The sequence below is a fragment of the Vigna angularis genome, chromosome 1 (genome assembly GCF_016808095.1).
Source record: "Vigna angularis cultivar LongXiaoDou No.4 chromosome 1, ASM1680809v1, whole genome shotgun sequence".
Lineage (NCBI taxonomy): Eukaryota > Viridiplantae > Streptophyta > Magnoliopsida > Fabales > Fabaceae > Vigna > Vigna angularis.
The window spans coordinates 47,986,555-48,014,015 of NC_068970.1; the positions used below are offsets into that span (position 1 = coordinate 47,986,555).

At 28.9% G+C, this 27,461-nt stretch overlaps 3 protein-coding genes across 3 annotated transcripts; 2 read left to right on the forward strand and 1 right to left on the reverse strand.

Moving 5' to 3' along the window:
• Positions 1 to 1,297: 1,297 nt before the first annotated feature.
• LOC108321007 (bZIP transcription factor 12) lies at positions 1,298 to 4,398 on the forward strand. The gene is made up of 4 exons (XM_017552630.2): positions 1,298 to 2,174; positions 2,454 to 2,525; positions 3,109 to 3,138; positions 3,901 to 4,398. Exons 1-4 carry the CDS (start codon positions 1,620 to 1,622, stop codon positions 3,982 to 3,984), a joined length of 741 nt encoding a protein of 246 aa, XP_017408119.1. The 5' UTR covers positions 1,298 to 1,619; the 3' UTR covers positions 3,985 to 4,398.
• Positions 4,399 to 11,248: 6,850 nt separating this feature from the next.
• LOC108321021 (probable U3 small nucleolar RNA-associated protein 11) lies at positions 11,249 to 14,686 on the forward strand. Its single transcript, XM_017552643.2, has 8 exons — positions 11,249 to 11,367; positions 11,447 to 11,537; positions 11,614 to 11,705; positions 11,805 to 11,898; positions 12,003 to 12,082; positions 13,199 to 13,282; positions 14,104 to 14,203; positions 14,291 to 14,686. Exons 1-8 carry the CDS (start codon positions 11,312 to 11,314, stop codon positions 14,381 to 14,383), a joined length of 690 nt encoding a protein of 229 aa, XP_017408132.1. The 5' UTR covers positions 11,249 to 11,311; the 3' UTR covers positions 14,384 to 14,686.
• A 4,876-nt stretch (positions 14,687 to 19,562) lies between these two features.
• On the reverse strand, positions 19,563 to 21,523 carry LOC108321018 (bidirectional sugar transporter N3). The gene is made up of 6 exons (XM_017552640.2): positions 21,343 to 21,523; positions 20,932 to 20,968; positions 20,583 to 20,796; positions 20,304 to 20,465; positions 20,032 to 20,151; positions 19,563 to 19,944 (listed from the first exon to the last, which is right to left on the reverse strand). Exons 1-6 carry the CDS (start codon positions 21,392 to 21,394, stop codon positions 19,717 to 19,719), a joined length of 813 nt encoding a protein of 270 aa, XP_017408129.1. The 5' UTR covers positions 21,395 to 21,523; the 3' UTR covers positions 19,563 to 19,716.
• Between the last annotated feature and the right edge of the window lie 5,938 nt (positions 21,524 to 27,461).

Here is a 27,461-nt window from a genome sequence, read left to right on the forward strand (position 1 = left end):
GTTAGGATGATGACAATATTAAGTGTTGAATAAGATATGGTTTTCTTGTTTTAGCAGTTTGTAATATACTCTATTATAATTTTTATTTAAAGTGTAATTATTCTTAGTTTAAGACCTAGATATATTATGGTGTTATGTTTATATTTAAATAATTATAATAATAATTTATTCATTCTTTTTGAGTAAACAGCTCTTTTATATTAAAATTGTAAGATTTTTATAATAGTTAAATATTATTAAAAATAGATGTTACACCATTAAAACTTTCTATTTCACATAACAAATGTTTGTAAAGATATATTTCATGTAATAATAAATATTTTAGAATTAAAATATAAAATAATAAAATTGACTTAAACAAATATTTTATTGTGACACCAGAAATTATAATTATTTACTAGTCTTTTATAATACATTATATATTATTAATGTATCATGTGTGGATTACAATATTTTTTGTTTTTTTTTCTTTATAATTGAAAAAGTTTAGATGATATGTTTTATATATAATTAAAAAAAAATCATTTAAATATATATTTATCTTTTTTAACAAAATCAATATATATTTTAAGAACATATATATACAAATAAATATATATTTTTATAATAAATGTAAATTTACTTCATATATATTAACTGTATTTTAAATAATAATAACAATAACTTTTTTTAATATTAGATTTTATCGTACTTGACAATTTACTTTCATAGGGAAGAAAACCTCTTAACAAAATATGGTTTCTTGATAAAAAAAAATGAAATAAACGTTTTAATTAAATCATGTTTGATTTTACATGTTATAATAACAATGGATATCATAATTAATATAATTTATTTTTTCCTTTAATTTATTGACAGTTTTATTTTTATGCTCTTTCAGTTGATATTTTGTTTTTTTTATGTTTGTTGGCATTATATTATAATAATATATAATTTTAGTTTTTAATGATATGAAATATTTAATATTATGATTTTATCAATTTATAAATAAATATATTTACTATATTTTTAGTACTATTTTTATTATTATATTTTAAGTTAAAAAAAAGAAAAATTAATTAAAGAAAAAAAAGAAAAAATTGTACCTAAATTTATAATATATGTCAGTTTCTAGTGTGATCTAGATGCATACAGAGAGAAAATACGTATATTATTATTATTTAAATTATTTAGCAATGCAAATTTGTCTACCCTCCCATTATGACAAAATAAACTCTTAGAAGTTTTTGCAGTTCCGTTTGAATGTTACTTAGTATTTCATATAAAGAGATATTAGCATGAAGAAAAGACATGAATAAGGAATTAGATGAGAGAAGAGGAAGTAGTAAAAACAGAGAAGTAAATCACGAAAGACATGTGAGTGTTGAAGAGAAATAAGAATGAGATTCAGGAGAGAGTAAGTAGAAAAAAATAACATAAAGAAGAATAACAAGTACATAATCCATGCTTTGCTTTCTTTTTTGTGGGGTTTGTGCCTAAAACTAAAGAAGAAAAAAACATACAGTGAAAGGGTGAATAGATTAATAAGAAAAGAAATGGAAGTAGTCTGTAACCTTTGGTGACAGTTGAAGCGGAAGAAAGAGAAAGAAGAAGGAAAAAAAGAAGGCTTGAAAAGCGGCATGGCGTCGTCGAAGGTTGTTGTCTCGACGAATCCGGATCTGCCACGCGACTCTTCTATATCTCCCCTTTCCTCTCTTCTCCTCTCCGATCTGCACCACTCAACCTCCATGGACGACCTTCTCAAGTCCATCACCCCTTCAGCCGCCAAGACCGTCGACGATGTCTGGAAGGAGATCGTTGCCGGCGCTCACCCCCACCATCCCCCCGCCGCCGTCTCCGGAGACAGAAATGCCGCCACCGTCAACGCCACCGCCCCAGAGGGCTACGAGGCTATTACCCTGGAGGATTTCCTCACCAAGGCCGGCGCCGTCAGAGAGGAGGACGTGAGAGGGGTTCTGCCCCCTTCTTCCTCTCTCCCCTTTCCTCTCCCTCTGCCCGCCGAAGGCTCATCTTCCTCCGTTGAACCCTTTGGAAACGGCGTTGCGCCCACCAATTCGGTTCCCAAAGGGAAGAGAAGGGTCGTGGAGGAACCGGTGGACAAGGCCACGCTTCAGAAGCAGAGGAGGATGATCAAGAATCGAGAGTCCGCTGCTAGGTCCCGGGAACGCAAGCAGGTACATACCCTTCTAACGTTGTTTGATGTTAGACAAAGGGCTAATCTTTGGCAGAGTAGGTTGGGATGAAATCCTTGTTCGGAAATGTGTTCACTTTTATTGAACAGGGATTCTTGTGGGAAGTCCAAAATCTTTTGTTCAATGTGGTTTCTAGTTTCGAGGTTGGATTTAGCTGATTGGGATTGGGAACCAAGTGGATTAAACTTAGGATTTTTGTCTTGTTTTGATTTCTGGGTTTTGTTCTGGAGCTTATTCTTTGGATGTTCCTTTACTGTGCAGGCTTATACATCGGAGCTTGAGTATCTGGTTCACCAGCTGGAGCAAGAGAACGCCCGGTTAGTTAACGAAGAGGTGAGGGTTTGATGATTTCTTTTTTGTTTATTGGGCTTCTTATTTTTTCAGTATTTGTTAATCATGTCTTGTTCAGTTGTTGTATGGTACATCCTTTGGCATAGGCGATGTAAGGTTAGTCTTATTTCCTGTTCAAAAAAAATTAAAGCTTGTAAAAACGCTTTAGGTTCTTACTGGGTAGCCTATGCTTCTAAACTTCTAATTGCAGTTATCAGAAAAAAAAAAGAAGGATGGGAATAAATGGTTAGTGGAGTTGGAATTTTTATTCTTTTTTAGTTTGCGCTGGGGGACTCTTGTGTTGAAGGATTAGTTTTGTTACAAGCATAGAATTGGTTTGGTTCAAGTAGTGATTGGGGAGATTCTATTATATGAATATTCTTTGAGTGCAGTTGTGGATTGCATGATTTGGCTTTCTCTATTTGACTGATGAAAGTTGAAACTTCCCTTAGGTTAATACAACTTTATTTGTGAATTTGAATCCTGTCTGTTGTAAACCTTTATTTTGTGGTCAAAGATTGTTTAATTTTGTGTCTGCAATCTGAATTGTTCTATTGGATTTTGAAATATTGGGTCTTGAATGCAGGCTGAGATGAGAAGGCAGAGGAAGAAACAGGTCTGTAATGGATATCCTCTCTTTTAGACATGTTCATTATCTGGTATACTAGAAACTGTGTTGTAACAACATGTATTCATTATAGAAGCGAAGTTATATTTCTTTATTTTTTCTTAGAAACGTGGATTCAACAATAAGCATAAGCTTTAGTTCTGAGATAAAAATTATACTAAACTGTCTTAAATGCAATCTATACTCTCTTTTGGGATTAGTTTTTGTCTGTAGTCATCCTTTTCTGCTTGAACTTATTTACTTGCCCTTATCAACTAAACTCTGCATAATAGTGACCATGACTTTTATTCTTATTCTACATTGCATAAAATGTTATGTCTTCTATATTGTCCCTACTATCATGCTTCTTGAATAGATATCCCTTACTTGTATTATTACACTTTCATATATTCTTAACTTACACTTTATACATACCGATTTATTTATTGAACCTGTTGTTTATGATATCGGTGTTTAAATTTTATACTTTTGGTTGAATTTGTGCATCAGTAGCAGAATTTCGATATAACATCTTTTGTGATGAAATAGTCTCTTATCTTCCTGTTTTGCTAGCCTAATCGATTGATTGTTTCTAATTATATAATCTTCTTTTTTGAAGAAATAGATCTATATAATTTATACACCAAGAATGACGACCTCAAGAAGTAGTAATAACAGAAAAATGATATAACCAAGTTTGGAACCTTATGTGTACTGATATAACAGTGTTATCAATCTAATCTCTATGTTCTCTAATTTCATTTCATGTAGCTCTTGGAGTACATAATTCCAGTTGAAGTGATGCCTAAACCCAGAAAGAAACTTCGGAGAGTAAATTCAGCTCAATCATTGTGATGTTTCATCACCCATCTGATCAACAAACTAGGCTGTGACTTGGTGTAGATATAAGGAGGGAAAGATTTAAGAGATTGAATGTCATTGCATCTGCAGGTTCTCGGAGTTACATTGTATAGAAAAAAAAAAAAAGCTGGAGTCAATTAATCCAAGTAATTTAATTCAACTAAAAAGTATTCTTCCACTGATCTACAAGGAAGATCCATGGCTGTGGGTGGGGTTTGTCAGGATTAGGCCTTGTAGGAAGAGTTCAAATAAAAGTTTGTGGTGTGATAATTTAGGCAATTTGGATGTCATGATTAGTGGATGAGTTACATGTCAGAGGATTCCATGAATAGTGTTTAGCAGATTTCATGTAGAGACTGAAAGATCACCTGAATGTCACATGATTAAGACAAGTTACTTTTTCAAAAATATCATGTCATTTTATCTCTCATTTAATAATTAAGATAAGTGCTGAGTTTAAATATTTATTTTAAAAAATTAAAATTAAATTTTATTTTTATTCTTTTAGTTTGTTGAATGTAGTTTTTGTTTTGTTATTGAAATCTTAATATGTGGTCATGATTTTTTTAATTTATTTTATTTTAAAATAATTATGTGTCAAGTATGATATGTGTTTTGTATTTAATTGAATATCTATATTTATTCAATTATTTAACTTTATATTTTTTATTTTGATTTAATTTTAACTTTTTAAATGGAATGATTGTGTTTTTGTGTGAGATTAAATTTAATTTTTATATAAATATTTTAATGATTTTATTAAAATTCAGATTTTTTTATTAAATATTTTTAAAATCATTTTAAATCAGTTTTAGTTATATTATTAAAATATACTTGTTAAGTTTATGTTTGACTTTATTTACATCTAAAATATACGATAGAGTTGGATTAAAAATAATTAATTTTTTAAAACTAATTCTAATTCTATCTTTTTAATTAAGTTTTTTTATTATTTTTAAATTAATTTTAGGATACATCTAATAATTATATTTTAATAATATAATTGGAATTGATTTAAAAATATTTAGTAAAAATATTAATATAAATTTATATAAATATTAAATTTGGTTTTAATTTGGAAAAGGTATTTTTATTTTAAAAGAAGAAATTATTTAATATAAAATATTATTATGTAACATTAACCTTTGATACTGTTACGTCATTTCATATTTATTATTAATATTGATTTGATACGTGAGTTATAAATAACATGATATATTATATTTATAAATAGTTAATTATTTAAACAATAAATTAATAAAAATTGAAATTTTATTTAATAAAAAAAATTAAGATTATATTAATCTACTTCAAAAATAAAAGCTAAGTTGATATTTTAAAAAATAAGTAATAAGATGTCATTCAGTAGAGACCGGACAATAGATTAGTAAAAAATAAGTTGTTAATAAGTATGTTGTATTTAAAACTAAATTAATTAAATAAAATATTAAAATACAACCCTGCACTTTCAGTTGACAAGACATAGTTTTTGAATTTTGGTCATGGAAAAGTGGGATTGGAGGTGAGAATGGTAGTTGGTGTTTTATATAGTTTTAATTTTGGGGATGAACCCCTAAACTTAATGCTCATGTTACTTCACTTTCAACCACAATCTCACGTTAACATGGGGAATCCAATTTGCATGATAGGATGAGATTTATCACTTTTCACACCTAACTTTTTTTTTTATAATATTCTATTTTCTTTTGAGTTTTGTTTGAAAATATTAAATTATATTATTATTTAAAAAATGTGTCGTTCTTGCTTAACAAAATTTATATTAATGATTCATTATATTTTTCTCTTTTTTGCTTTTTATGTTCAAAGCAGGTTCTAAGAGACTTTTGTCAGATTTTACTTAATATACATTTTAATATGAATTTTTTATAAAACTTTTTTAACTATTTTTTTTCTAGTACCCATAATAACCTTTTAGTTTCGTTGAAATTGATCCAATAAATGGGTAGCGTGATTGTCCTAAAAAAAATTGAAAATATTAAAATAATGATAGAGAATGACAATTTTATATTTATTATATATATAATACATAGGTAAAATAAAAGAATAAATTTTTTATTTTTAAAAAAAGAATAAAAAATAAGAAAAGATAATATCTAATGTAAAAAATTTATGTGTTAAAAGTATTATTTTTCAAAATCTGTAACTGTTTTATCAAAGGACAAGTTACGACCACTACTTCTTTTTATTATTATTTTTACCTTTTAGAATTTTTATTTTTATGTGTTTATGTATATATTAAAAACACACAACTATTTTGAAATTATAACATTAATTAAAGTCTCTAATAAAATAAAGATCTCCTCTTGTTGTTCCTTTCTTTCTAGTAAGTGATAAATCATCTTTTTGACTTCTTAAATTAGAACATAAGTTTAAGAGATAATGCAGGGTAATTTATGACAACCAAAGAATATTACAAACCCTAAGAGTGTAAATCAAACATGTCACGATAATCATTTATTTGATTTAAAAAACAATTTGTACAATATATGACTATCGAATACGATACATCCTTAAAGACTGTTGGGCGATGATTTTGGCAGTGGAAGGATTCCGTTGAAAGATGATATCATAACCATCAGCCATGTTTTCCATTCCTTCAACAAACAGTTGCCAAAAAGCTGCACCAGCACATGGTCCCCTCTGGCAAGCGTTGTTGTATACCCATTTGTAAAGGTGGATAGAAGTTTAGGTTGAGTATAAGGTGGAAGAGTAGATGTGAATCTAAAGGAGAAGAGAGTTGAAAGTGTTGTGAGGGAGTGTAGATGAGTTGGTAGAAGTAAGTGTTTCAACCCTTTATAATGAGAAGAGAAGGAGTAGAAAAGTAGGGAGAATGGTCGTGGGGTGGAAGCGAGTTTTGCATACAGAGAAGTGAAGGTTTTATGTATGGGAGTGTGATTTTAGATGAGTAGGTATTTAGGTGATGGAAAAGAGAAAGAGGAGAGGAGTTTAGTGGTTTCTGGAGTTTAAGAAGGAAAGAGATGAATGAAGGAAGGCTTCATAATAGAGAGAGCAAGGGGTTTGTTTTCTGTTTGTAGGAGGGAGGAGATTGTATCGAAAAAGCAAGGAAAAATATGGAGAGAGAAAATTGTAGAATGAGATTATTAAAGTTTTGTTCTTGATCTTTAAAAGAAAGAAGGTGCCTTGGGTTGGAAGCCTTGGGTTGGAAAAATTGGATTGGAGTGAGCAGAGAGAAAAATGGAAAGTAAAGAAAAGTATGCATGGGAGGTAAGGGGCTACATGAGTGATATGGGAGGAGAGAGTATTTAAAGTAGAAGAGAAAAAAAAACCTGACAAAAATCTACATTGCACAAAAAAATAGAAGAAAACTAAAAGAGAAAGAAAAATAGAAGAAAAGTAAAAGAGAAAGAAAAATAGTTAACTTCGTTTGTATGGATTTAACGAAAGGGATTTCATTGATGCAAATTTTATTAAGTGAGGATGTAATTGACACATTTTGTAAAGGATGAACTAATTTAACATTTTCGAGCGAAACTTGTGATAAAATAGGATATTAAACCTTTTTTATAACATCAAAATTCTATGGTTAACTCACCATATTTCCATCTTACCAAAGATTTTTATATAATCCATCAATTCATCCATCCAAAATTCATTAACCAATCAAAACACACAATTTTCTTATTTGATAAAAAGTAAGTTGAAACTTCCTTATTTTCTATCCCATTTCACAATCCAATCCATAAAAAACTTCATATACATGTATATCAACATGGTAGAACGAAAATCCACCATCAGTCCAACATTTATTCATCAATTTTCACAAGTCTTTCATCATAAAGTCATACAAAATTTCATAGATCAAAGTCACGATAATAACTCATTTCAATCAACCTCTTGAAATCATATCATACATTTAACCAAACCAATTTTCCATACACTTCATCATGACAACATCTAGAATAAATATTAGAAATAAGTTTGAGTTAGCGCCCTTTACCTCTTGAAGACCTCTTTTGCAAACCTTGAATCCATTTCTACAAATTTTTTTCAACAAAAACAACCATTAACCAAAATTATTGAAAGAAACTACAAAAATTTCAATACAACATTTACTTATATTGTTTTGAGGTTGTTATGCAATGGAATACATGATTGTTAAAGAAACATTGTACAAAAGATAAGTCAAAATAACCCAACAACAATCACAAACACAAAAAATTGAAACTTTGCACCCAAAAACCACAACAACCCTAAAATGATCAACAACCTCTAAATGGTAAAAAAATATTAAAAACAACTGAAACCCACCAAACAAGTTGAAAGGATTAGCGAAAGGAACGATGGAAAGCTTCAAAAACCACGTCAATGGTGGTTTTTGCGTTCGATGGTGGTTTGAAATGGTGAAATGACGAGACTGACAACACTCTGATGAATGGTGGCAGTTCGTTGAACGCTCCTTTGTCGATGAACAACCGATTGTGATCAAGGAAGGTTTGTGGGTGGGAGGATGTTCTTTCTCGTTCTAGTGGGTTCTCTCTAAAAAAAAAAGATTCGAAAATTTTGAAACCCCAAAAGCGCAATCCGCTAAATTGAAACCCCTGCAACCCCAATTGCCAAGCATTTCCAAGTCATTTAAAATTTTTTTTAATCCTTTTCATATGGACACAGAATGACATGTAAATAGTGTCAAAATGTTGTCAAAGTATCATTATCCAAAAAAAAAAAAGAACTTACAAAATGTAACGTGGAAGTGGAAGCTAAACATCGCACTTGAGAAAACAAACCACAAACAACCCTGATGCATAATCCCACAAGTTATTCAGCAAACACATGTTAGCTTTTAGTTAGATATATAATTTATAATCTTTAAAAGTTTGAAATATATTAAAGTTTATTTGTTTATATTTTAAACATTTAATTTTTCAAATATTTTGTTAGAATAAAATAATTTAAGTATTAAATTTTTATTTTTATTTAAATATAATACTTTAAATATAAAAATTACTATCATCAACTTTCGAGACATGTGAACACTAGAATACTTATAAAAAACGAGTAGCCTAGTATCCTTACTTGACACTAGATCTATCAATTCTTTTTTGTGAGAACATGTGTTAAAAAGATTATTATTGTTGGTAATTAAAGAATATGTAATTATTTTATATTATTTGTTTATGAATTAGGAAAAAATATGTAATTAAGTCTAACTCAACCCTATAAAATCGACTTATAAGGTGAGGTTTGCATTCATTTATATATTATAAATTGACCTTATCTTTAGTCGATGTGGGACTTCTAAGAGATCTAAATATAAAAATAATCATCTCTATTAAAATATATATTAAATAGAGCTTAAGATTTAAAATATGAGAAAAAAAAGTTTAAGAGATTGATTATTTCTCCGCTTATCTTTGTTATTTGAAAACAATTATATGAAGAATATCTAGATAATTAATGCTAATAGCTCATCAATATCTATTTTAACAACTACCTATATTTAATAAATATTTTAACACTTTTTTTTTTCAAACTAGATCATACAAATTGTATATACCAAACTTCAATCTAAGGTATCCACAAGGATGTTGTTAATATATTTGTAAGTTGATCATTAGTATAAATTTTCTTAGACAACAACTTTTTCTTGACAATGTGATAATCAATCTCTATGTGTTTAGTCTTTTCATGGAACAATGGAATGGAAGTAATGTGTATAACAACTTGGTTATCTCAACATCTTCATTGGTTGAGTCTCACAAGAATTTAATTCTTAGAGTAATTGTTTTTTCCATATAATCTCACAAGTGAGGAATGTTATTGTTCTATATCTAACTTAAGCTATTAACTATGTAACAACGTTATGTCATGTTTCTTACTCTTTAAAGAGATCACATTTCTTCCCAAGAAACCACAATATAATATAATATAGTATTTGTCCATAAGAGAACCACCTTAATGAGCATTATAATATCCAAAGACTTGGATATTTTCTTTATCTTCATATAGTGATCTTTATTTTAGATTCTTTTTAAGATATTTAAGAATATGGATAACAACATTTTAATGATTAATACATGGATTTTACATTAACTAACTTACAACTTCCACTCCAAAAGACAAATTTGGTATAATACTCATAAGATAAACAAGTTTTCCAACCACACGTATAATAATGGTCAAAGAAATTTCTCATTGTTCTATCTTTAATTTTTGATTTAAATCCATAGAACAATCTATTGATTTACAATCAATCATGTTTGTCTCCTTTAAAATGTTAAGAGCAAAAATCCTTGACAAATTACAGCTCCTTCATTTAATTGAGCTATTTCTATGTCAAGAAATATTTTAGACTTAATCCTTCTAAAAATGATTAAGTATGTGTTCCATTGAGATAATCTAACAACATCATTCCCCATGATACATGGACAACTTAAACCATTAAATACACATTTTTTTTAGGAAAGGTGCAACAATAAAAGACAAAATGATATGCCATTTCAACCCAAAAATTTAAATAACATGGCTAAATTTTCCAAACCAAATATGTGTAGATTGTTTTAGATTATAAAAAAAATGACACAATTTACAAACCAGACTAAACTTCCTAAAAACAATAAAATCCAAGCACAATAAGAATATTAATCAATAAAAATGACAAAATAAAAAAACTCAAATAATAAAACTCGACTTCCCAAATATCATAATAGAAAACAAAGTTCAACTTAATTATAGAATATATTATAAAATGTTAAATCTTGTATATTTATATTTTACTAGCAAAAACATAGCTATCTTAGGACTGAGTTCACAGTTTCTTGTTATAAGCTAATTTATTTTTGTAAATTATAATTTAATATACGTATTTATTTTAATTATATATATTAAAATATATAGAAAAATGTGCAAGTAAAATTCGCTAAAGAATATATATATATATATATATATATATTATATTTCTGTTACATTAGTGATTAGTTTTCTTCTTGCTAATTTTAGGTAGTAGTGGAGGAAATATTAAGATTAGTTGCATGAAACTGTTGTTTTCAAATAATTTATAAATACATTTTAAATTAAAAAATTCACAGTCTATAAACTGGTATAATCTATAAATTTATTTCCAATTACGAATTTAAAAATTTAGTGTATATTTCTGAATCATATAGTATGAGAATAGAATCTAATAAGTAGAATGCAGAAATAAAGTATGTGTAAAAAAAAAAGCAATTTGTAGATTGGGCCGACCCATTTAAACAACAGGCTAATAGGTTGTTATTATTATTACCCGAAAAGAAAAGCAAACGCAGAAGCCATCGTTGCAAAGGAGTGACCAAAACCAAACATGTCCTCCCTTCGAAACGCCATTCCCAGTCGTGCTCACAAAGAGCGTTCTCAACCGTGAGTTTCTTCTTTCCACCAATGACTATTCATTCAATCAAAATCACTTTTTTCCAATTTCGTTTTTTTCATTCATTAGGTCAGCGAGGAAAAAATTCGGCTTGCTCGAAAAGCATAAGGATTATGTCCAACGTGCTAAAGCATTCCACAAGAAAGAGGATACTTTACGGGTACAGTTTCGCTCTCTCTTCACCGAATTCTCATTCCTTCCGCTTTAACTATTTTGTAATTTTTATTGTTTTACAGAAACTTAGGGAAAAAGCAGCTAATAGGAATGAAGATGAGTTTTACTTCAAGATGGTTAGAACAAAAACAGTTGATGGAGTTCACAGACCAGAGTAATTGATGACTTGCTACATGGCCTTTTCGATTTTCTGTTATTTGATGTTGTTGTTTTCGTCGTCGTGATTGTTATATTTGCTTATTGACTTGTGTAGGAGTGAAGCAAATAAGTACACTCAGGAAGAGCTTATGCTTATGAAGACGCAGGACATGGGTTACATTCTTCAGAAGGTTCAGAGTGAGAGAAAGGTGGGGGCTTTGTTTTGGATTGTTATCTTGTTTTTAATGGGGTTTTTGCGCGAAATATTGTGACAGTGTAGGTTTAACTGGGAAAGTTTTGGTCTCCGTTGCAGAAAATTGAAAGGCTAACTGCCTCGCTACACTCTATTGATAATCAACCTGCAAACAAACATGTTTTCTTTGCTGAGGATAGGTATGAGTTTCTGAGCTATCATTCTGTGATCAGCATGTTGATTTTTTAGAATGTTAATATGTTTTATTTTATTGGTGTACTTAGTTGTTGTGAAAGTTCTTATTTAGTTATGCAAAATATAAAGGGTGATGTTTTCATCTTGTATAAAGCCCCTGATTTGTAACTTCCTTCTTGTTTCTGAGATGATAAAAAGTATGTTCAACTTGACATTATGGCTATGATAAAAAAACTTTGGTATGCAAAATTTAAAGGGAGATTTTTTTATCCTGTATTAGACCCCTGATCACAAATTTTTACTTGCTTCTGACATGGTAAAGTAGGTTATATAAACAAATAACATTTACACACACAAATGGAAATTGCTTACCAAATCTTTTTTTATCATAGCCATAATGTCATATCGAACATACTTTACCATATCAGAAGCAAGTGTGTGCGTCTATATTTATATATATATATATATATATATATATATATATATATATATCATAAATTTGGATAAGTAGCTTAATGTAAAACTATGCTTGTGGAGAACGGAGAAGAGAGGTAAAAAATAATTTATTCACTTATCAGAGTGCTATGTAGGCCTTTATAAAGATTAAGGTAACTATTTTTAACTGCTTTTCCTAACTGAGTTTCTGACACAGCACATTCAGTTGTAACTACACGATATATGTTACTTGTATACTAGCCAAGCTACACTCTTATATTACAAAGTATTTATTCAAAAAGAGCTTATGATGTGAGAGCTATGTCATAAGTTAAGTTTCACTGTAAAGCTAATTCAGATAAAGCTAAATAGAGTTTATAAGATGATCCTAACCTCACATTTTCATTTTTTAACTATTAATGATATGATAAACCCAAACAAGTTTCATAGAAGTATTTTCAAATTGTCCCATAGTCATGTTTTTAAGATATCTTTTTTGAATAGTAAACTCGTTTACTTTTCTCCAGCTATTTGGTTCCATTCTTGATTTATTGATTGACATACTACTTCTCTACCTCTACTCTCATTCCCTTTCTTGCTCTTTAGATGTTTATACTGTAGATCCCATCCTCATTCCACAAATTTATTCTGAATCGCTAACTTTTTTTAATTTTTGTCATGTATAGGGAAGAGGCTAAAGAGTTACAATCAAGATATTCAAAAAGTGAAATTCCTCTTACTATCGATAATATTCCTACTGGCATTAAAAGGTACATACATCTGTCTTTAAAGACTAAAATTAATTCCTTTTTCTTCTGACATCGTGATTGAGATTAAACATCTTTTGTTAAATGATATGACTTGACCATCTTTGGTCAATTGTTTTATTTGATGTCTTGTGGTAGATTAAAAAAAGTTGATAAATGATTTGTCTCTACTGAAACTTTTTCAGGAATATGCTGTGTGAAATTATTATTTGTTCTCTTCAATGTGCTTTAAGATTGTTAATTTTATTAAGTATTTTAATGCCAACAATATTAAGATGTTTTTGCAGTAATGTGAGTTCTGAGTCTTGGTAATCACGCCCTAGTGACTAGGGTTGAGGATTCGATCATGAGGACAAGTTTATTGTTTATATATTTGCATGCCTTTTAAAGTGCAATTTTATTGAGAATTGGTCTTTCGGTAGGAATGATTGACATAATTTAACCCAAAATAGAGAGATGAATAACAATTATGGTCAGATTGATTGCTATTAGTTCTCTCTTATTTGACTATATTAAATTGCTTGTGTTGGGTTAAATAGGTTGTAAATCAGGTCACGAGTTCTTTTATAATGTATTAAAGATATCGACCAGATATATGACCAAATTATAATATATATATATATATATATATATATATATATATATATATAGGTGTAATTTCCATTTTATCAAACTGGATTTGTGACGTTGGATTAAGCTGAAATTCCAATTTCTTAAGATATTGCTACTTGTCTGCAGTACTACTAAGGTTACTTTCCCCTTTTTCTCTTTGTTTGATTTCTACTACCATATCAGCTTTATAATAAGTTACTTTGGTTATAAAGGAAAACAGATCGGTCTTATAAAGAGTTGGAAGCAAGAAAAGATAGACTCAGCCAACTAGAGAAAATCTACATGGATATGGCAATGAAGAAGGAGTTGCAGGTATTGATATTTTGCATAGTTTATTGTGTACCTTTTTAATTCTTACTGAGGTAGAATTCTCTGAAAGAATATTCCATCTATGAACAGAAAAATGGTAGGAAACGCAAACTAACTGAGGATGAGATTGTCTGTCCAACTAGTCAACCAGTGTACAAGTGGCGTGCTGAAAGAAAACGATGATTGAGTTCTTTTTGGCCATTTTACCATTTAGCACAATGATTAAATACTTGTGGGTTGGGTCCGAGTAGTCCAATGAAGAAGGCGATTTTACATATAGAGAGGAAGCATCAACTTTTGTAGCCGCAGAATAGAAAGTCATAGATTAATACGATTAATTGGGATCACTATTGGTGCCAATAATCTTGTTTACAATTCCTTTATCATGTAACCATTTTGTTTACTCTTTTGAGTATTCTTCTTTGATGTTGTGGCGACTAAATTAAGATATATTACATTTTCATGTTATTGTGCAACTTTTCCATGTAACTGTCATAGTACCTTGCTGTAAATTCTTTAGACATGGTTCCCGGATGTATGCAAATAAAATTTACAAGACGTTGGTGTTCCATTTTACAGAGTCGTTAAGCAGCTAATTTTGGAAGGTTACCTAACATCTATGATATTTTTATATCTGACATCTGGAACATAACAATATATAAAGGAAATACTACTTTTTGGTTTACATTTTTTTAAAACAATTTACTTCTAATATCTTTGTAACAGAAGATTTTAGTGAGGAAATAGAATAGCAGTGACGTCCTTTAATTTTGAATTTTTGTCCTTTCATTTTTTATATGTTAATAGTAACTACTTGAAAGTTTAAAGGTAATTATATAGCACAGTTCCTTTACATTTTTTTAATACTTTAACCTTAATTTCTTCTCTTTTCGTTCATGGTACCTTTCACAATATCGCTGTTGTTTTTCTATTCTCACTTGTTCTTGGTATATTCTTTTGGCTTTATAGTATACCAATAATTTGTCTACGCAAGCTTTATTTCTATCCACAAGTTTCTCACTTGAAGTTTTAATTTGATTGTCCAATTTCATTTTCTATAGTAAATTGAAGTTTTCTACTTCTTTGCATGAATTCTTTTTAATGTTCTCACCTTTAGTATACATTCAAATTTTTTTAATACTAATGCGTTCAAAGATCAAAATTGTGCTTGTCCGTAAGTCTCTTTCGATTGTATATACTTATTAACATTTTTATTTATTATATTTATATTATATATATATATATATATAAATAATCGTTAACACGTTTTTAAGGCATTGTGATAATGCTTAATATAGTGACACAAAAAAGAAAATGAAATAATAATATGATAGAAGCTTTGGAATAGGAAAGAAAACCTTGATGAAAACACCCAGTTAAGAAAAAAAAATCTGTCATTTCATAGAATATTTATTTTCCTAATTTATACACTTTTATGTTTACATGCTTATTTTTTTATCGTGGGAGTTTGTGATTTTTCATTGTTTTTGTTCATCTATTAGCCTTCATTCCTATTATTTTCTTTTCATCTCTTCCTAACTTATACATTATCATTTTTATTATGGGAATTTATGATTGATTTCTCGTTGTTTTGTTTTGGTCACGTGTTACTATCTATTTTCTTCCTTATATACGGTAAAGATTTAGAAAACAACATTTTATAAGTGATAGTAGTTTAAAATTAGTGGACTTGACTATTTTAATATTAAACGATTTTAATATAAATAGTTATAATTTTAAAATAAATCATCTCCTTAGAACTACTTTTTTAGAGTTCTTTGACTTCTCACTAGGAGTTCTCATCCTCTGTTCGTTTAATTAAATAATTGAGACCATTTGATTGGTCTTGGTAGTGAGCTTTTCAATTTGAACTGATCAGTTTCTTAAATAAAGTAAGTTGATTTTCTACTCCTCTTTTTAGTCTATGGTGTCTTCCTTTGCACGTTAGCTTGTTGTGTTTGTACGTGATGTTTGAGTCCTCTATCAGACTCGTTATTGATTAGTTATCCTAATGGTGAGTTTGAAACTGTTTTAGGCTTTCTAGAATGGGTTGGTTATCTCTTAGGTGAGGAAGCTTTTCAATTTGAACTGATCAGTTTCTTAAATAAAGTAAGTTGATTTTCTACTCCTCTTTTTATTCTATGTTGTCTTCCTTTACACGTTAGCTTGTTGTGATCTCTCAGGTAAGGAAACTGCATAATCTATAATCCTTACTTTTAAGAAAATAAACTACTTCGTTCAGTTTTAGGGATTTCTTCCCCGGAAAACGTAAACACAAAAACAAATATGCATTCAACAAGGTTTGACAACAAAACCATCAACTCCTCACAAGGAGCTTTTACCAATTGGGTTATCCAACACCTTGTGAAAGCAAGCCTTCTCATAAAAGAAAACATTTTGCAAGATTACCATTGTTCCCTTACTACATTGGAATTTCTCGGGTCGTACATAATCCTTAAATTTTTTTCTTTCAATATATATTTGTTTCCTTTTGACTTGGATCCACTATTTTTTTTTTCAGTTTTGCATTTCAACACACAAATAAAGAAAACCAAACAAATTGTCTTTCAAACACCAAAGATCATACAAGATCAAGGTAAATAGTTAATTGGGACCACAATTAACAAAAAACATAAAAGCAGATAATTTTCACAAATCAAATGTAAAAAAAACACAATTTAAGCAAAGAATAAGAAAAATTAAAATCTTAACAGAATTAGATAAAATAATTTTTTTTATATGACAAAAAAATAAGATGAAAGAGAATATTCAAATCAGAACCTTGCTTTAGATACCAGATGATACAATGTTGTTCTGGAAAGAGTACAATTGCTTCTAAATTTGAATCCTCAAGAGGCACAAGAAAAATATATCATGGAAGAATGCATAATAAGACAATGATGGGGACAATACAATTTAGCACATTGATAATTCAAGTGAATATTCACCACAAGGATGTTAATCTTTGATAAGAATCAGAGTTCTACTCCAAGAACTAAGATAATCCTCTCAAATAATGAAAATACATATAATATGACTCAAAAGTGTTTACGTCAACTTTTAATACCTCTATATATAGGCACATAAGTTTAAGAAAACCTAAAAACCTTCAAATAAAACTCGAAGTCCAAAATAACATAAAAGTAACATAAAACGAAAATTACAAATGCACACTTTTGTTTAGGAAGACCCGCTCACCTAGAAAACACAAACTGGCTCGTCCAACAATAATAATGTTGATGATGGTTACAAGATGACAAAAGTCAATTAAGAATACATTAAAGAATTTTCAAACTAGTAAGAGTGACAAAACAGATCTATCTGACCTATATGGTCTAGCTTGCTGTTGGTTTGCAAAAGTAGTGTTTTTCACGAAAAATTGAATCAAATTAGTAACTCATCTTGTCAAATGGAGGACTAACTTTATTTTTATATATATATATATATATATATATATATATATATAAAGTATATTTAATCATATAAATATTTTATAAACTTTTAATTGATTAATTAATATTTTTACTTAGATAAATTAAATTATTACATTTACGTGTTAAATTACATTTATCACTAATAATTGAAAGATAATTTATAGGTGTTAATAATTTAAGTTATAATATTATTACATATTTACCTCCTTAAAAAAATATAAAATAGAAGAACTAATCTCTTAATTTTTTATTTTAATTTTTAATTTCAAAACAAAAGGATCAATGAGTAAGTTTGTCTAGTCTTATCTTTGGCCAGTCAAATTTGGCAGTCAAGATGGTCATACCAAAACTGATTAACATATTAAAAATAGTAAGTCGTTCCTAATTTTGAATGGGTTAATGGATTGATCCATAAGTCTTGACCCACTTTGTCATCCTAATGAAAAGAGTATGAATTTATAAGATAAATACCATATCAAATCTCTTTCGCAACGTTGAGTCAATTGACCCTCTTGTAGTGTAGACATGTAATTCTTTAAAAATTATTTTAAAATTTATTATTTTTATGTTTAATTTATATTTCAGTTAGTTGATACTAATTTTGAGAAAATTTCTAAAACTAAAAAGTTTTACATGGGTTTAGCCCGAATATATTTTAGAAAAAAAAAATTAAAAGTTGGCTTGGCTAGCATGAAATTATTATTTTATTATTTAACGTTATAAAGAGACTGAATTGAAACATTGGCTAGGATGATGTTATGGTGCATTTTTTTTTACTCTTTATGAAATAAATGAAAACATTAATTTCAATTTGTCTTTCACGATGATCACGTGTGATTGATTTCTTCTTTTATAGTTAAAGTTCATTTTATTTCGTCAAGAAACTGTCTTTCAAACTCAAATTCATTTCCCCATTTGAAGCAAAATCCAGAAATCATAATTAGTTTAACTGAATCTCAAGTCATCACTGAAATTGAATCTCATTTCTCAGCAGAAGCACACTCCTTGATCCATAATCCCTGCCAAATCCCTAATCCATTTCCCTCCATCCCAAGTTTCTAGGCGAACTTCATTTTTCATTGAACCCTAAATCTCTTGCACGAATCCAAAATCTCTCAAGCAATGTTGAGTTGATGGATCCTTTTTGACAATGTAAATGTGTCATTGTTTTTTACTGAATTAAAACATGTAAAACTATTTTAAAAATTTTATTTTTTATGTATATTTTATATTTCGATGAAATAGACATTAAAAACAAAATTAAAATTAAAAAGTTTAATGTTGGCTTAGTTGATTTAAAAAAAAAACGTGTTTAAAGATTGGTTATCTAAAGCTAATTATTATTTAATTTTATTAAGAAAACTTGTTGAAAGGTTGGTGAGACCCATATTATCTTATATTTTGATTTTTATTAACAAAATGAAATCATGAATTCCTTTCTCTTCAACAACAATCAGGTGGTCCATTTCTTATTTGATTAAAGTCCATTTTACTTCATCTTTGAAACTCAATCTCATCTTCCCATCTCGAAAACTCTAACTCATTTAACTCAAATCTAAGTTATTATTGAAATTGAATTTCATTTCTCATTATAATCACATCCCTAATCTCAAATCCCTAATCCATTTCGTTTAATTCTAAAGTAAAACGGATTTCATGATACTTGGAAAAAAAAATAATTAACAACTTTATAAGCATGATAAACCTTATAATTTATATTTTCTTAAACTTACAACTTTATATCAAAAACAGTATATTAACAACTTTTAAAAGGTGAGGTTCTCTATCTATATATGGTATAATTATATGTCACTTAAGAGCATTTTCATAAGATTACGCAAGGGTATTCAATAATTTTGAAACAAGTCAAAGACAATGATTTGAAAAGATAAATATAATCCTTTTTCTATCCACTGCAGATTCTGTACTGAGGTAACTATTATGAAAATTCTTGATGATGAAGGGTATAGTTCATAGATAGCAAGAGAATTAGAATTTAACATAACAGTCACCGACTATTAATATTTATTTCCTAGGATGCTTCGAAGTGCTCCTAAGCACTGAGCATAGTATATACGATGTTTATGCCGGGCGTTCCTTTGCTTCAACACCTTTCTCGTCTTCTCTGGGACATTCTTTCTCTTTGTCGATTACTTGAACTGGGTACACCTCAGACGTTCCCAACGGATTCACCACAACAATATTTTTCATTGGCTCCTCCTTTGCAACATTCTTCGGTTTACTGTTTCTGTATATGGCATACAGCAGCATCTGAAGTAGTCCCAATGCGAAACCCAGGACATTTGGAACCTGCTTACACATACCAAGAAAAGAAATGAAATTTGTTTTCATGTTAACCTACTATGGCACTGAGTTTTTGTGTCTGCATGTACTTACAGCAATGCATATGTCCTTGAGGAAGAAACCATAGGAAAACCACGTTATGGCACTCAGCGTCAGGAAAACCGACAAGTTAAAGGGCATAAACTCCACATTCTTGGTTCGAATAACTTGTGCCTGCTTGCAGATCAAGAAATCAATGGGTGATAAAGAGTTTTTGCAGTATAAAATATCGTGATCACAATCATTGTTTTAAGCCTTTAGGGTAATGAGATTGAAGGTGGTGCAAGCATGGAAATAGCAATGGAAATGGTAAGAAGTTTACTCACCACAATGCTCAAGGGTGCTGCAAAAACAGCTACTGCAATAGATACACAAACCCATCCAACGACTGCGACTCGGTGGGCACCATGCATAGTGAAGTAGGTGACGATGAAGATCAAGGCAAAGGAACCCACGTTCATCACCATAAACAATTTAACGGTTAACTTCTGCAATAAAAAAAAAAAGAAAACCAGTAACGCTCATCAGCGTTAGTCAGTCTGTAATAAGATTTGAGGCTTCCTATAATTTGATAAACATTTTGGAAAAGTGACAGGTGAATATACCCTGGCATCATGGGTGGCATAGAGTAAGAACATGACAATGTAAACCGTCTCAATGACACTTCCCACTGAGTTAATGGAAATTAGGAGAGTAGCACCAGCTGGCTTGAGAGTAGCATAGTACAGCCAAAGCATGGAGCTGAACAGTGCCACCAGATAAGGAAGTGATTGGAAACCTTCAGTGGATTTCCTTTTGTGAATCCGATAAAAAGTTGGCCTACAAATTAGGAAAAGGAAAAGATATTTAGCATTCACATTCATTATGGTACCCTAAAACCTATTCAAAGGAAATTGTAAGAAACGATAACAGTCTCATAATTAGGTGGACGTTACACTGCGTTCATATACTTACAGGGGAGCCAAATACACCATGAAGGAGATCACGTTCCCTGCACATCAAAATATGTGTTAAATTCTTGGCTTTTAAGAAAGAATGAGGTTGGTCAAAATTGATTATAGTAAAACACAGTGCATGAAAAAAAATGCTAGATATAATGGAAATTATATCAGGTTATTATATGGTTTCTAGGAGTTATATTAGTAGATGGAAATGAAACGCAAAGGGTTGTTCTTGAATTAATATAGTTAAATGGAAAAGGTTGGAGGAAAAAGATAAGGAAAATGAGAAGAAGTGGAAGCAAAGCATTAAATTTGGTGGAGCAAAACTTTCGTGGGGTACTGGAATACCAGATCTAGAAAGAAAAACAACAAGGAGAAAATTATACTAGTGAAAGAGAACGATGATAAGACTGATCAGTTTTACCTAGAACACCAAAGGCTAAGGCCATATGATTTTGACTGTTGAGAATAGCCATGCTTTTGGTTTTGAGGAAAAAATATACGAGAAGGTTTAGGAGTTGATAGGTTAAGAAACCTTAACTGGGTTTCTTGCTACTCAACCCCTAAAATGACATGCAAGAACACGGAAGGTTGTGAAGGTTGAGTAACCCCTGCATGCCCTATATATACACAAAGGATACAGAAAAGGGGCATGAAAATGATGAAAAAAGATTAAAAAGACAAAAATTAAATAATTAATTTAACCGAAGAAGTGAAATTAGGGTGTACTTGGCATGCATGTTTCATGGGTTGATCTGATTGATGTTTTTAGAAGGTAGCGTAGTAGCAAGCCATTTACATTACCTAATTTAGGAATGTTCACATGCAACTTGAAGCATGATTTTTGTATATCCTACGAAATTGTAACTTTCACCGAGTGGAATTCAGCTAATAGACACGGCACGAAAACTAAAGTTTCACATAATATAATGCACCACACACTTGCATTCTGCATAATGGTTTTTTCTGCCATTAACTTTTGCACAAAAGACACGCTTGTAGAAGTAGATAAAACACGTGAGGGGGAAGGTAAGAATTACGGTTCATGATGGACTAATAATTATATATTGTTCTGTAATTCTAAAACTTCGTGAAGATGATTTACGTTATGAGTTAAGGGGAAGGGTCATAGGGCATAGGATACTAAATATGTGATGCTTTCACGTGAGAGGTTTCCGAAAAAGCTATGCGTAGCGGTTTCTCTCTAACACGCTTTGCCGCATAAGCTTCTTCGATTCAACAATGCTGTGTCATTTCCACGCCTTTACCTTTGTTGTACCTCTCTGCTTTGCGATTCCCTTCTTTGCAAAACTCTCTTTACTGCATGCAATTCAAGCTTTTCCGTGTTACGCTAACATCTTCCTCTGTTTCTCGCAAATGCATTATGTTCTTCTTGACACGTAATATAACATTGTTCTTTTATTCTTTAATAAAGGGACATAATTAATTATCACTTTAAACAATTTCAATTTAACCTTCCTAATATTATTATTCAACACATTTTTTCCTACACTTTTTTACATTTACTATTTTATCCTTCAATTTCCTTTTTTATTTTTACAAATACAATCAAGTTTTATTTTTCATACTAAAATATATAAAATAATATTTTCATCTAAAGTTTTTTTTTTAAGAAAAATGTTCTTTTAACAACTTTTTTAACACCTCTTTTACAACAGCTTATGTGGTAGCTTATGATTGATCCGTTTCAAATATACGAATCAATAAAATAGTGATACATAATTTATTATAAAAAAATTATTAAAGAAAGTTGTTAAGATATGAGGGTTTTTTCTAATTGACCAAAGTTAAACTGATTTAATTTGGGTTTCTCATATTAAAATGAAAATGAAAACAAGTGGTTTGTACTGTTTTTGGTTTATGCTCCCATTATTTATTTTTTCTAGAATTTTCATTTTTCCAAATATTATTGAATTCTTACACTTCCATATCATTGAGTAAAGAATCAAATTATTTCTAAAGGCAATTGCTTTAACATTTTAACTTTTTTATCTTTACTGAAATATGATAATAAAATCGTACGTAACAAAGTAAATATACTTGCAGTGTTTTTGGGTAGAAGATAAATATTTTGATAAAAAAGGAATAATATGATTGGGTTATCTAGATTGTAGGTCTCGGCTTGAAAAATAAGAAATCTCAAAATAGAACCAAAATAGAACCAATAATGATAGATTTCACACAAAGTGAACAAAATTCTCGAAATGAATTTAAAATTAAATACAATTTGATCATGAAAAAGAAATAGTTAGTGAAATGTGGAGTAATTATTTCGATAAGATTTTTCTAATTTATGAAAATATATATAAATAAATGCTATAATAGGAGGAAAAATGTACTGTGACTATTGAAACAAAAACAAAGTAAAAATATAAATTGTGTTGGTAAATTTTCAAAAGTGTTTTTCATAAAAACACATTTTAGACATAGTAGACCGAACTCGTTCAAAAACATCTAAAGTAGAACCTAAGAGAATAAAGCATGAACAATTTTTTAAAACTAGTTAATAAACTTAATCTATATTTAATCTCTTAATAGAAATGATTTCCTTAACTAAACAAGTTACAAGAAGTACTTTTTACTCATTTTGTAGCTGTGCAAGTAAAGTATTCTTTTTCATTAGCCTTTTTTTCGCACTTTCACAAAAAATTAACTCTCGGATGGAGGACACTAAAATGCCATAATACAAATACCATAACTTTGTGAAATTACGTGTGTAGGCGTCTAAAGATATTGTTCAAAGTGAAAGTTCAATGTTTTTTATTTTTACAAGTAAGCATCTGTGTTCATCTTCGAGTATTCACTGTATATACTTGTTTTGAAGATATCGTTGAGTCTTTAACTCTTTTCTTTTCGTTTTGAAGTTTTCATAAATACATGATGAGAGATGCATTTTTTCCTTTACACGGGTATGAGAGTGATGGCACCATAAATTGATTAGTTTTAACTTAGAAAGATGTAGTTTTAGTTCAAAGAAATTGTATTTATCATTTAAGACTTCAAAGATGATTAGATGAATTTTTACTTTTACTATAAATATTGTAATGATTAGAACTAGAAAAATAGAAAATGAGATTATATTTCTTTTTATTTATTTAAGTTCCTATCATTTACTTCTTGCACATGTGTTAAATCTTCACCCTTTTCATGAACTTTTAAACTTGATTTAATAATGATTGGTTTGTCTCGAGCATTTATTGTCATTTAGTTTATATACTCTTAGTACCAAGTTGTTTAGTATAAGGTATGTCACCACCCCAAGTGCTCCTGCACCTCCCCACTATTTTCTTTTATTCCAAAAATACTTTACACATCTCCATTATTTTTTTTTATTTCAAAAATACCCTACACCTCCCCACTATATTCAACAATCTTTCTCTTTCTCTCTCCACATTAACGGAGCATTCATATGGCTCAGATTTAAACTTGTGATATATTGCAAAATTTTATTTACACTTTCCCTTAAATAAGTTTGATTCAATCTTATTTTCACTGTTCAATATATTTTTTTTTCTTCAAGTTATTTAATAAATGGTAAAATTTTGTTCTAAATTTCTAGAAAAATGTTTATATATATATGTGTGTTTCTTTTTACATTTAATATCTATAATTTTTAACATTATATTATGTTTTAACTTACCGACATGTTTGACTCAAATAACTTGAATAAAGTATTTAATTTATTAGATAAATAATATAAAAATATTATTAAATACTTAAAATATAAAAGAAAAGTTATTTATTAAAGATTTGAAATTTATTTAGTTCTTTCGTCATTATAAAGTTAGTATATAATAATAATAATAATAATAATATATTATTTACTATTAATATTTATGTTTATTATTTTGTATTTGCATCTAACTTTTAAGTTTATAAAATGAAAGTCGTAGAAGCACTAATATTGAAGTTTCCTCTGAATTTTATATTTTGCAATATATCACAAGTTTAAATCTAAGTCATATAAATGCTCCATTAATGCAGAGAGAGAAAGAGAAAGATTGTTGAGGATAGTGGAGATGTGTAGGGTATTTTTGGAATAAAAGAAAATAGTGGGGAGGTGTAGAATATATTTGGAATAAAAAAAAATAGTGGGGAGGTGCAGAAGCACGTGGGGTGGTGGAGGGAGAAACACCCCAGGTATGTCATATGAATTTCATGTATTTAGCCATGTGGGTAACGATTGTGTTTGTTGTTATTAGACTGAAATACGATATATGTTTGAGTTAAAGATGACTCATAAGTTGATAAACGCACTCACTATTTTAGGCTTACTTGAGTTGATTGCTAAGAAAGAAACATTTTTTTCTTGAATGTTCATATTTATTTGTATGACTTGGAAAAATTTAATTCTCCCTATTTAATAAATTAATTTTTATTGATAAAAAAATAGTTTAACATTTTATTTTAAATCTTACATGTCTTAATTATGTTTGTTTCATTTTCTTTAACATCTTTTTGAACAAATATATGAAAATATTTGATTTGATTACACTTTGATTACCTTAAATTGAGCGATATAAAAGTAATGAATGAAATTTAAAAAATAAATAACAATAATAAATTGCTCATGCTTTTGTGATCTACTTTTGGAAATGAAATATTTTTATGTAATTAACAAAGTTCATTGATGTAATTTAAACTCTTCTAAACATCTAGCATATTCAAATTGCAAATAGAAAAAGTATATTATATCTATAAAGTACTAGAGAGTTAGTCAGACACATACTGAATAATAAAATAAACTTAAATTTTTATTTATATAGGTGAGCGTGAGTCAACCTCACTCAGAGTAATAAAAGAATTATTTATAAAGGAGTAGTTTTGGTCAAACCAATGATAAATAATAAAAGAAAATTAAAATTTTATTTATATAGCATCAACCAAGTTCATATAGAGTAATACAAAAAATTAATTTTATTTATAAAGGATAGTGTTGGGAAACCCACGTTGAATAATAAAAAAACTTTATTTTTTTATAAAGGCTTTAATAGAGGAAATAAATAAAAGATAAAAATATTAATAAAAGAGTGGGGTCAAATTCACTCTAAACGAGCATGTTAACCCAGGTGTATAAGGAAATATATATATATATATATATATATATATATATATATATATTCTAAAACTAAAATATATGATAAAATAGTTGATAGGGATGGATGAAGAAGTAAGAGTAATGACAAAAGAGTTATTGAACTTAATTGCATGTGTCATTCCGAGAAAAGTGAGAAGTGATACGACAATTTTTTCTAACTTACGTTTAATTAAGCTTAAGATGATATTAGAGTTATTTAGAACCTATACTAATAACTTTGTAATGTTCAATTAAGTTTAAAATTAATTTTTTAAGATGATATTAGAGTTATTTAAATTATATATTACTAAGGTTTGTTGTTTGTTAAGATATTGTATCATACATCATTAAACTATTACCAAATAATCTACTAACATGTAGTTTTATATTTGAGATGTATATGTTTCGAGTGAGAGAATATATTAGACATTTCACATTTATTTTAAATAAGTTAATGCTCGATATTACTATCAAAACATGAAGATTTTTTTAAAAATTAAAAATAAAAAGAACCGAAAAACATGGAGTACCACATTAAACCTAAGTGTTTTCATATGAGATGATTATATGTAAAATAAAAATAAAATGATTTAAATATCAACAATCTATGAATAATATTCAACTTTTAAATATCTTTAATGAGTTTCCATTTACCAAAACCAAAGTGATTGTCATAATCATTATCATTAAGCAAAGGCACCAATATCATATTAAAATGAACATTTGAAGCATTTTTTACTCCTTTGAGTAATGATTGCGCTCTGTTAGACTTTTGGCAAGCGTACCAATAGTCAACTGTAGTATAATGATTTTTGAGTAAGAGTGTCGAACCCACGAGGAACAGTTTCGATTAAACAGATAAATTTTTATCTCAAACAGTATATATACAAGGATGTTCAATTTGATTCATGATTGATGTTGATAAATAAAACTACGTTGCGTGAAAGTAAAATAATAACAACAAATAACTTAACGAAGATTAATATGAGAAGTTGGGATTGAATTCATCTATCTCACTCGTCTGCAATCTGGATGAATACAAACATATAACAACTGAAATTACCAACATTGATGCAACACACAAAAGTCATTTATATCGATTCCTCGCATATAAAATTCATAAGATCAGTTCCTTGAATATTGATTCCTCACATATCCAACAAAATGTCCAGCATTATATTCAAGTGTTATAAGCAATTGATAAATTGAAATCTATCCCTAGCATCACAGAATATCAAGTATTCTTGCTCAGATAAGGGTTTTAGAAATACTTTCCAGTCAAGTCTAAAATCCACATTCATGAAACTATTGATCAGGTAGAATCAAGCATTAAGAGCAGAACAAAAATACCAATGTTGAATAAAAACAGAAATGCTATATATAAAAATATCACCAGATTACATCCGAGTTCGAATCGATTACATTCAATCCCAAGAGAAGAGATC